The following is a 12,309-nucleotide window of genomic DNA, read 5'->3' as shown; positions in this document are numbered from 1 at the left end:
GCAGAGTGGTAGCTAGCCCGCTCCTGCATGGTAGAGGGGTCACTCCTGCCTACTGATGTAGGAGGAGCAGCAGCAGCAGCCCTGAGCAGGCTCTGGTGCAGGCTGCAGCCCTGTCAGCATGGCGCAGGAGGTGAGGCGGAGGCGCAGGGCTTGCCGAGTTCTCACAGCGCTCTAACCTCTTTGTTAAGGTGCAGGCAGAGGAACGGGCGCTTGCCGGGATCAGCTGATCAGGACACCCATTAGAGCGGACACTGCTGAATACGCCAACTCAGCAAGACCTACAATTGTGAGCTCAGTCCTGCTCTCAAGGGCCTGGGTGCTCTAGGACTAGTCGAGCAGGTGGGGAATTCTGCATTCAATTAAATATACACAGGAACAAGCAACTGATACGGCACCCCCCGCAGGCATGTTATTTTACTCTGCTCCCATACTTTCAACATGCTGCATATTTTTGTATTAAAAATGCTAAACTGTACCATCGAGTTTGCTGGGGGAGAGGTAAGTCACTGTGGAGGTGCACTGGGAGGGGGCTGGGAATGCCCCAACCAGTGTCTCCTACTTTGCACACGCTCAGCTGCTAGTCCCGGCTGGGCTGAGGGCGAGGGAGGATGGGACTTGCTCTTTCCTGCTAGACCCACCCCCAGAAGCCCCCCAACTGCACGAAGCTCCGCATCTCCCCCCACCCTCCTGCTTCCTGCCCCCATTGCTTCTCAGCCACAGGGGGAGGGGTCGCTGTACAGTTCCCCCATCCACCAAATCCCTGTGCATCCAGACACCCCCCAGTCTCCCACCCCACTGAGCCTCACCCCCTGCATCCCAGAGCCCCCCACACCTGGACACCCTCTGCCAAGTCTCACCCCTTACAAGCCCCCCACACTCAATCCCCCACCCCATCCCCCTCTGCACCTGGACTACCCTACAAGTCCCTCACTCCCAGACTCCCACCCCACTGAGCCCCAACCAGCTGCACCTGGACGCCCCTGCTGAGCCCCCCACATCCAGACCCCCTGCTATCCCTATCCCTCCCATGCTCCCTGTAGAACCCCAACTACCTTCATCTGAACCTCCCTGCAGAGTCCCACTGCCCTGAAACCAGAAACCCCCAACAGGCCCCTGGGCATCCAGCACACCTGGACCCCTCACTGCGCCGTCCACACCCAGATTGTCCCACACAGAATCCTCTCGCCCTACACCTGGATCCCCCCACACTGAGCCCCTCCACACTTGGGTCCTACTGGACTGAGCCTGCCTGCCTTCACCTGGTGCAGAGAAGCAGGGCCCTGGAGTGTTCCTGAGGCAGGCCTGGCCTTTGTGCTGTGTCAGCCTCCACATTTATTTATTGATAAATGAAATTTGCAGAATTTTTGGCGCAGATTTCCCTTGAGAGTAAATGTTTGCACTGTAAAGCTTGTAAAGGTCTGATCCAAGCCCACTGAAGTCAATAAGAGTCCTTCCCCTGACTTCAGTGAGTTCTGGATCAGGCCCTAAGGCATTTATATGTCTATCGCTCTCAGTGGATGTGTAATTCTAATTAATGCTGAGAGGTGTTACATCCACTGTGTAATGTGCATGGTAAGGGGGAGATGGAGATGAGGGAGGGGTATGGTAAGGCCCCATAGGATGTAATATGAAGTTAAAGTCTTCAAATGTAAATAACTGTACAGCTTTTGTTTACTTTTAAAAGAAAACACCAAGGAGCTACGCAAACTATAGTCAAACTGTGAGCAACATGCCAACAGTCCACAGCCAAATGAACATATTTTTGTAGATAAACACTTTGCCAAGTGTCTAATTCAAAATGATTGTTCCAAAGAGCACGCATTTTCTTTACTTTTACTGAGATTTTGAAGGGATGAATTATGTTAACACTAGCCTATCAACAAACCTGAAAGAGCTGTCTTCATCGGGCAAGGCATAAATATCAGTTTGATTTTATATGCTAATGGTATCCATTAGTGGTAAAACAATTCACGTTGCTGCTTGCAACATCTCACTAACATTTCTGTAACACACAAATATGGCCAATATATATTATGACTCTTTAACCTAGTTAAGAATGCAACGTTATTGTGATAGAGAGCATCACCAGGAGGCTGCCACACAATCTTCTGGTTTCTTTTATTTTTGGGGTGGGGGGTGGGGGGTGGAGGGACATGAGAACAAGTTTTAACTCTTAGGAAGACACGATGCACTGCTGCTAGTCTGGTGTTTTGCAAAGCTGTGTGCAGAGGCAGCTTCAGGAGAGAGGGAGCTGTGTGACATGCAGCAGAGTTTGCTCTCTGTCTTGGGCTCTGATTAGAGTCAATACTTGAGGCATAGCAGCTCCCTGGGAACTAGGTATTGGTGTTGGGTTGACATTCCTGGAAGATGGGACTGCCCTGCATGCTGTTTGACCACACTTGTCCCAGGACTGATGTACGAGTGTAAATAAAATAAATTACTCATAGAATATACCCAGACAATACTCCACTGACTTCTCCATCCAAGCCGATGTGACAGTGGCCAGAAAGACCATCTTAAGGGTAAGGTTTTATTTACACACATACACCAGTCCTGGGCCAGGATGGTTAAATAATCTGACAATAGCTCCATGAGTAACAGGAGGACAATGTTAAGACAACATGCAGGAGTCAAGTCTCCAACAGGAGGGTAAGTATGCAGATGGCCCTTGAGGAATCTGGATACCATTGGCTACAACTGTACTGACATGACACATCAATACTGCTGCAACGTAAACTCCGAGAGAACGAAGAGTCAATCCAGAATGTTTCAAGTGCAACACATAATGGAGGATCTTTGGTACTGGAGCTTCAACTGGTCCCAGAGCATGCTGGATAGGCTATATGGAGACCTGTTTCCATATGGAGAAGCAGGTCTTCCTGGCGGATGGCTTCATGCTTTGTATGAGGCTATCTTGGACCTCTTGATGATAGTCTCTGTCAGTAGTGCTCAAGGAGCCAACATCCAAGCCACTGGGTGCAACAGCTGCAGGTCTAGCTGCAATATCTGATTGTGGTTCTCAGATATCATGTCCGGGCAGATTGCTAGAGGGATGCAGGACTGAATTGACACGTTCAAGAGGTCCGGCAGACCAAATAGCCTCGTCTAACAGACAGCTATTAGCATCAGAATGGACGTCTTCCCTCTGATTTTGAATATCACCCTGGGGATCAGGGGGAACTGAAGGGAAAGACGTATAGGAAACCTGGAGACCTGTAAGGAGGCCAGGCTCAGGTGCCCTCTAGTGCAGAAGTTCAGGCACTTGGTGTTGTCCTCTGTGGCATCCCCCATTTGTAAAATATCAGCTCTGCAACGGACACCTGCAGAGACCACTCGAGGTTGGTTATTGTGTGCCTGCTTAAAAAGTCTGCCAGGTTGTTGCTCATTCCTAGAAGATGAAGCGCCAATGGGATTACCCCATGGTGATGACGCCAGGTCCAATGGCTTCCTAGCAGAGAGGGGATGACCCAGCATCTCCATGCTTGTTGATGTAGTGCACTGCAGACATGTTGTCCAGTAAGATCTGCACCATAGGGTCCCAGAGAACAGACAGGAATGCCATGCAGGCTGACTGGATGACCCTGAACTCCAGGACATTCAGATTGTCCTGGGACCTGGTCAAGAAAGGAACACGCTTTCATACGTTCTCTAGGTTCAGCCATTAAGTGGGCTCTTATAGAACTTGGGTGGGAATGTGACTCTCTTGTTCATGTGATGGAGATCACGGTTGTAAGAGCCATAAATGAAGTCTTGCAAGCAGCCTCAATTATATGCACAATGACAGGTGACTCAGCAGCCCCAGGCATGTACACACCATTGCTGCCAGGTTTGATTGGAAGTCCCTTGTCACTGACTGAATAGACAGGAACTTGTCCCCCTAGCAGGTGAGCTCTCATCAACAGAGTTGATCTTGGCTCCCATGAACTGTATTGTCAGAATGCTGTTACAGACTCTTTTTCATAGTTCACAAGGAGTCCAAACTGGAGAACAGAGAGAGGACTCTACGGGTGCTGCAGTTTCCTGCTTGGACCTTGCCCCTGATCAGCCTGCCATCTAGGCACGGACAGATGTGGAGTCTCTTTCTCCTTCAGTGTGCTGCCCCCATCCCCAGGCATTTGTGAATATTCTTGGTGTTGTGGAGAGTATGAAGGGCAGTACTCTGTATTGTTAATTGTTGGGCCCCACTGTGAATCTAAGGATCTTCCTGCAAGTCAAGAGCTATAAACCAATCTTGAGCTTGGAGAGATGGAATGATGCAGGCAAGAGTTATCATTCTGAATCTGAGGCCAGTACCTGTATTTGTTGAGTCTTCTCAGGAGTAGGATAGGATGAAAACCCCTTTCTTCTTTGCAATAAGGGAACAAAAGCTGCGCTATCAAGATCTAAATATTACCATAACAGGAGGAATTTCAGCACAGACATTAGAGACTTTAAACTGTAGTATTCGCACACTGCCTGTTTACTCAGTTGCAGCAGCACGGGAATGCAGGACAGAAGTAAAATGTATGCACTGCACTTTTAACAACCCCTCACTGAGGATAACACAGTTAGACATGTCCCGATGTTGCTTGCATTCAGCGTGTGCATGACTGATTTCAGAAAAGTTTCACCACCCCATCTAGTGTGGATGTTGCTGAAGAAGACCATTTTAAAAAATGTCAAAGGTGAAATTTTAATTCATCACAGTCCAATCAGTTATGGCAAGGGGCTTGAGAGACATTTTTATAGAATAATTTCCTGACATTAGGAGTTAAAAAAAAAAAAAAAAAGAAGGTGAAATATAGGGAAAATGTCTCCATAAAAATGACTATGTGACACAGGGCCAGAAAGGGTTACACAATAGCAGGATAAATGACTCAGATTCAACCTGTAGAGACGTATTAGTAGATTATGATTGTGTTTTTTGTGTGTTTACATATGCATTGTTAGAGGTTGACAATGTAACCAAACAGTTCCTGTCTATCACTGTATTCTGCTAATTCAAAGATCAAAAGGAGATATTAACATTTAGATGAACTGAATGTAGTAATATCACTGTCTTCATTTCTCTTTGAAGTATGTACTAAACTACCTGTAAATGGCAAGAGATGAGCAGCTGCCTTATTGTTAATCCATGCAGTTTGTTACCTATAATGCTTAGGAAATAGGAGGTTACTTCAAAATCACTATTCTTCACCTAAGGAATGCCTGCTGTCAAGATGCTATCGATAGCCTGTTTGAGAACTATAAAAAGAACTCTTGGGCCCTGATCCTTTTATCTCAGATCTGCTTAAGCTTCATCAGGGGAAGTTTGAGTTGCAAGACTAAGGTCCCCAGCTCCAGTCTGGGTCACCCTAATATTGGACATTGGACTGTGACCTATGGAACTAATTCTGAAAGAACTTTTGCAACTCTAAAGCTCAGCTCTATTATGAAACTGATCTAAAATTTTTACTCAAGTCTGTATGTATGATGATCTTTTAATCTATACTCACTCTCTCTTCTTTTTAAATAAATCTTAGTTTAGTTAATATGAATCAGCCGTAAGAGTATATTTGGGTGAGATCTGCAATATTCATTAACCTGGTGGGTAATGTCTCTGATCCTTTGGGATTGGTAGAAGTTTTTATATGATGAACAAGATTTTCAGTAATCCTCATCATATTTGACTTGGCTGTCTGGGTGGGAGCTCATGGCTGGGCTGCTTCAAGGGAACTGTGTTTCTGGCTTCTGGGTACCCAGGAAGTTGTTTCGTTGCTGCCTTGGTGAATCTAAGTATTAGAATAACCACCCGTTTGGGGGATTGTCTGCCTCATTCTTTGCAGTTTGCCCTAACTGAGCAATCTCAGTGAGGCCCGCCCTGGGACTCCGTTCACAGTCTATAAACACATAACACAAATAATTAGGCCGTTAGGTGTGTGATGAAGACTATCTTGGTTTGCAAAATCAGTGCCATCCTGGACAATTCTAATTAAAATCTAACATGAATATTGTGAACAGTTATTGCTAAAGTATCTGAAAGGGAGGTGAGAATTAGATTTATAGCCATGATCATCTACTTTGGCTTATATTCTTTCCTCAAAAACTTCTTGATATGGAGTACATGATTAGCCTGTAGTGTCAAGGCTGGTTGGAATGATTGTTAATATTTCTACACAAGTGGATTCAGGGAGATTTCCTCTTCAGAGCACAGGGCATCATGAAAACATCTATACGTGACTCTGAAGTTTCAGAAGTTAACTACATAAGATCTACAAACTGCAGAGGACCTATCATGTATCTGTTTAACCAAAGATATTTATCCCTGTCACAAGAGTAGAAGCTGGCAAGGAGACATTAGCAGCTGTAGCTTTGGTTTATAACTAATAGCAATGAATAGTAAATGGTTTGACCATTATAGAAGCTCTTTTCCTTAGGGATATTTGCTCTGTTCCAATCTGTCAGAACTGCTGCACATCTGTTATGCAAAAGTATACAAAGTTTTGAGTCAAAGCACTGCCCAGATCCACGGGTGAATGCTGCCTTTGCTTTTATATACAGTGCATCTCTATGGGGACATGAAAAAATAAAGTTAATTTCTCAGTAGAGCTGTGAGAACATTTTAAAATGTCATTTTCCTGTTTCCAATAGAATGATAAAAAAAAGCTTTTGTTAATGTAAAAAAAGTACTGATATGAAAAACCTGTGATCAGACAGAAAAACAGAACTGTTATCCACACCTAGGCAACAGACAGGAACAAGTGGGGGAGAAAAAAAAATAAGTCTTTGTAAATATATAGCCACTGACATTATTTTACAAATCCCAGAAACTGTTACAACGCAGGTGTGAGACTACAGGGATTGCAGCCACCCTAAAGTAAAACAAAAGCAGCTCCATCACAACAGGGCTCTTCCTATTAGACTGTACAACCCTATTGTTGTTATTAATTTCTGCTTCTCATAATCATCAGGAACAGCGAAGAAGCTGTGGAGAGGTAGCTCTGAACTTTCTGTAGCATAGGGTGTTCATCTGGAATGCTGTTAGGTAACACAGGGATTCTGTTTCAATTCCACAATTTAAAATGAATTAACCATTTGGTGTAAAGGTTGAATTTCATTGCTATTATGGTAATTATTCCAAGTAGGAGATAGCTCAGAAGGAGAGTGTATGCGTTAAATGAGCCTGAATGTCTGAAATCAGAATTGAGCCACTTGTGTTCAGAGGGTGGATACCGCATGACTCGTCACTATGTTTAGCCACCTGTCATGTATCAGCTATACAGAGTTAAAGATCTCTCCTTAGTTTTTAAAACATTCCCTTCTAGATAATGGTGCCAATTAAACTTCCGGCTACATTTGTAGGTGTCAAATCCCATCATTTGGCCACCCAATTTGCAATGTTTAAAAGGGAGGATTATGCAGCTATGTTTGTGTACTTTGTTCAGCTTTTTTTAAATGCTGAAGGCCTTTGAACCTGGATAGCATGGATGACAATAGTAAGAGTTACAAATAGAGAATAATCTGTCACACTAAGAAGACACTGCTCCTCTAGCTGAAAAATACTTCACTATGCTAGTATCTGCTTTTTAGGAATGACTATTTGAAACTATTTCACCGGAATTATCTAAGGGTCTAAATGTCTGTTGTTCTTATTTTCCTGAGAGAAAATCTTTAACACAAGCAATCTTGAGCAATGCTGTCATGGTACTTCTTGATGGATTGCATTCTTTGGATCAAATTATCAAAAGGGGTCTCAACACAGCCACTAGAATTGTAGATGCAATTTAGCTCACCTAGTTATTTGTATGTGCAAATCCCCAGAGTTCCACAAGCAATCTGCATTTGCATGCAACTTGGGTAGACCCATAACTATTCAACTGGTGTACAAATGCAACTAAATTTAAGGACACGAGTTATCGTGATTGCAAAAAAAGTGCTTGCAACTGTAGATGGTAGTTTCTATTTGATTATGCAGATACAAATTAAACATGATAGAAAAATAAATACTAACAAGAATAAGAAAAACACCCCACAGAACTAATAAAAACCATCTAAAACATACATCAATCTCATTTTTTTGTGCTGTGGGTGGATATATATATTTCTAACTGGGGCAAGTTTTAAAAAGCAGTTTCTAAAATTACAATTGTCCACGCTTTTGTGTATTTCACAGTCGTGTTCTTTTGCATGCAACATCTTAAAACACACAAAACTGCACCCACAATTTTAGGGACTGAGTCAAAACCCACTTGAAAATTTGGTCTGACGTGCCACGTTGATCGAATGCAGGCAAGAAATAATGTCACCTGGGCTGATTTAAAGAGAAACAAACAAATGGCAGAGGGGCCACTGGCATGGAATGGACACATACCGAGCTCCCCTGCAGCTTTGATATCGATGTTGTCATATCCACTGCCTATTCGAACGATGACCCTTAAGGCCTTGAACTTCTCTAGATCTTCTCGGGTGAGGGTGATAGTGTGGTACATCATTGCCCCAACGGCTTCATTTAATACCTGAAACAGAACAAAAGGACGTCAGAAAATCCTAGTAATTTAAGCGGGGAAAAACTGGCAACAACCGTTACAGTAGTGTACAATGGAACCAATGGGCCTGCCCCTGCAAGGTGCTGAGCTCATGGTGCTGTGCACCCGTGACTGTGGCACAGTTAACAGGAGTTGAGGGCACATACTCAGGTAAGGTCCAGTATTTGTGAGATGCTTCATCCTTAGAGGAGACTCTGCACCAGAGCTTTGTAGGCAATTCATGCCCTGTTGACTTCGCGGAGATCTTATACACTGGTACAAGCTTAGGGAAAAGTCCAGTTATACAAGAAGAAATGTAACTGTTGAGCATTTCTACGTGCTTTTCTATGTGCTCCTTTGGTATTATACAAGTATTTACTACACTAGAGGATCACACACGGTTCCTTCTTTAGGCTGAGCTCACTGCACACCTCAGAAGATCATTGCATCCCTTTCTTCTCCGCCACAAGCTCCCTGTGTGCCACCTTCTCTACCCCTCTATTTCAGGGACTCCCTGCAACTCCCCCACCCCTCAGTGAGAACTCTCTGTCTCTTCCATTCTGAGGTCCACCAATTCTCCCATACTGGGATCACCCATTTCCCCCCATGCCAGAGGCTCTGTGTGTGCCCTCCTTCCCCCATCTCCGTTTTTTTTTTCCTTTCAGTCTAGGGAGGTAAATCATTCAGGGTGTCAACATTTTAAACTCTATTGGGAGGATGGGCCAAGCTGAAATGAGGGGTGCTATTAGGCTGCAAAGTGTTAATGGCTGTCAATAATCAGTTCTTCGATACAGAGACAATTATAGACTTGGTTGAAGCTGATGTGTGTGCTAACCAGATTCCAGAGGCTCCTTGGGTCCCCCATTTCCCTCTTCCAGTTGACTGATTTTCTCCAGAATCAACAGAGTTCTGCCCACTGACACCTAGAATTTTCCCTGAAATTTTGGAATTGATTGGGTGCAACATTCAAAAGTTTGCATCCAAACAGACAGACCGATGCCACTCAGTTGAGCGTAGAACCTCACACTGAATGTGAGAGTTGTCTGAAAAACTTCGAAATTAGAAATGTTGAGGGCATTTTTTAAATCAAAAGTTTTGATGCAAAAAAGCCAAACAAAAAACAAAACCCTTCTGAAATGTCCATGAAAATTACATCCTGATTTCCAGCCAGTTCTACTGAATATTAAGCCACAGATATTTTTAGAAGTATGATCAGTTTATCACACTAAAATGCAGCTTCCAAACAGGAAAATAAATATGGTATTAAAGTGGACAAGCATCTTTTTCTCCTTCAAAAAAAATCTCAATGAAGTTACAGAAGTTAAATTTACCTTCTCGTGAATCTCCTGAGTTGATTGTGCATCACAGAATGCAACAGTAGCCAAGTCTTTCAAAATTGGCATCTCCACTGTACAGTCCCTTCCATCTAACAAAGCCACCAAAGGACGAGGATGCATCGGGCCATTCATTATTTGTGGGCGAATACCTGCAATCAAAAGGAGTTTTCCCGTTAGATAAGCAGGACTTAAAACACTTCTCAGTCTATAGTTGCTCCTATCTGAGTATTATTTGAACTTGGTTTCTGTGTCAAGTGGGAAGTGGCTGCATACCACACAAGTTTACTGTATTTGAAGCTTTAGGAAGTAGTTTGGATGCAGGAACAGGATCCTGGGAGACTCAGCAGAGTATCAGTTGACCATCGATACATTCTCTATTAGGGAAATACAAACGTGCCCTGCTCAGAGGGTAGACTCTTGATCTACCATGCATTTTCCAACTCCAACTACTATTACCACAGGGCTCCTGACTTTGATCTCACACTTTTTTTTTTTTTGGGTGCCACTCCATTAACTCCAATGCAGTTACTCCTGATCAACACAGGTGTAAGTGAAAGCAGAATATGGCCATAGAATTAGGTTTTGCTAGGATATCCTTACATTTCAAGTACTATATATGTTAACAAACAAGACAGACTCACCAGTTTTGTTTTCTTGAGTGTGTGCAAACAAATTTATTCAACACTGAAATCCCAGCCCCACTGAAGCCCTTACTTCAATGGGGCCAGAATTTAACTCTCTATGTTTGTATAGGCCTTTAAAACTGTGGTTTTTGAGGAAAGACTCTAGCATTCCTATTACCTCAGAAAATAGACTCTGGGCAACAATCATTCCATAAGCAAACAGGTGTTTATCCCAAAAGGAAAAGGAAGGGAAGAGCCAACCAAGAGAAACAGATCAAACAGTTCTGTAATAGAAATAGAACAGGAATCTCTTCTGTTGTACAAATGTGTATCATTAGGGTTAAGTGGGGGACATGCCCTAAACACACACATCTTAGTTCATGAAATCAGTAGCAAATATTATAAGTCAGAGTAACTGTTGCTCTTCTGTCTCTGCACTGTAAACTGGCGTTTGGAGCAGGTGAGAGGAATCTGTGTGCACATATGGGGACTATAGCTTAAACTCCCCCACCCCAGCTGCTGTGGGAAATCTTCAGGACACCTTCCTGAGCATGTGCAACCAGAGCTGGGAGTGACAGCAGCCAGGAAACAGCTCAGAGGGTTTTTGTTATTCTTACATGGATCCACTTACAAGAAGTTTTCCCACACGTTTATTTTGCACTCAAGATGTAATTGTGTGTCTGTTAAACTGAGCTGCGTTTTCTACAACTACATGTTCTCAGCCTCTTCTCTTTTTAAGCTGAGGTTAACCGACAAGCGATTGTGCCAAATGGGGACCAGGAACCAGGACTCCTGTGTGCTATGCCTAGCTCTGCCAATGACTGTTTCATTTTTGGATAAGTCACTTAAAAGATACTAGGTCTCAGTTTATCAGTATGTAGAATGGTGATATAATTAGGGTTCTGTGACAGTGTTTAATTTGTTGGGTTTTTTTATAACATGTTGCAAAAATATTTTCACGGTATAATTCCAGGCAATTTCACAGTCCAGTAAAGCCCATCTCCTTCAAACATGTGTGCATGTGTTGCCTTTATGCATGAGAGTAGTCTCAGTATACCTGTGCTTAAGTGCCCCAAATTAAGTGTGTGTGATATCTTTGTAAAATGGAGGACAGGCACCAAAACATGCACGAGTTCATGGTTTTTATGCAAGAGAACCCCCCATGTATACTGGGATGAAATTTCAAAAATGGAGGTTTTTGCTTGGAAATTTTGAATTTTGTTAAAAACAATCATTCAGAAATGGTCCCATTTCCAAGCAAAAATGGTATATACAATGCTAAGCCCTCAAATACTGAGATTTTTCAGATTTCATTGTGAATATTTCATAGAGCCCTGGCTATCCTATTTACCTATGTCACAGGGGTCTGAGGTTTAACACTTGTAAAGTGCTTGGAAATCACTGGATGAAAGAGTAACTTTTTTTTAATGAATCAGTATCTGGGGTGCATAGTACTTTGGATCTTTGACCGACGCCATTAAGTGTTCTGGGCTCAAATTTTCAAAGATGGCAGTTAATTCTGGGTACTTAACTTAAGCAACCTTAGGCCTGATTTTCAGAAGTTGTAAATACCGATCGCTCCTGTTACCCTTGAGTTGTGGGTGTTCAGCCCTTCTGAAAACGCAGGCCCAATGTGTTCTAATTTTGGCCCTCAAAAATATTAGAGGCCATTTTTAAAAATGTTGGCCCTAAGACATGCCTGTCTGATAGAGGAACCCTCCAGAATCTTTTTTGATTTTCTTTTTCTGTCTAGGTTCAGAACACATCTGTTCTACCTCGGTACTCGACTATATTATTCAGGTGGTGATGGAAAGTAATGTCTTCACTACATCTAGATCTGATAGTCATCTCCCTGCTACATTAAGC

The 12,309-nt window shown here is 43.2% G+C and overlaps 1 protein-coding gene across 6 annotated transcripts in view; it reads right to left on the bottom strand.

Moving 5' to 3' along the window:
• Positions 1 to 12,309, bottom strand: part of CTBP2 (C-terminal binding protein 2) — a 224,409-nt gene that overhangs the window by 18,459 nt on the left and 193,641 nt on the right. For all 6 annotated transcript variants that reach the window (XM_074959179.1, XM_074959180.1, XM_074959178.1 and 3 more), the window contains 2 exons: positions 9,815 to 9,969; positions 8,330 to 8,474 (listed from right to left, as the gene is read on the bottom strand). In XM_074959179.1, the coding sequence (XP_074815280.1) occupies positions 8,330 to 8,474; positions 9,815 to 9,969 (300 nt within the window). The remainder of the gene's footprint in view (positions 1 to 8,329; positions 8,475 to 9,814; positions 9,970 to 12,309) is intronic.

The sequence above is a fragment of the Natator depressus genome, chromosome 7, assembly GCF_965152275.1.
Source record: "Natator depressus isolate rNatDep1 chromosome 7, rNatDep2.hap1, whole genome shotgun sequence".
Lineage (NCBI taxonomy): Eukaryota > Metazoa > Chordata > Testudines > Cheloniidae > Natator > Natator depressus.
The sequence above is the reverse complement of the archived record's forward strand: the minus strand, read 5'-3'. Positions and strand labels throughout refer to the sequence as shown.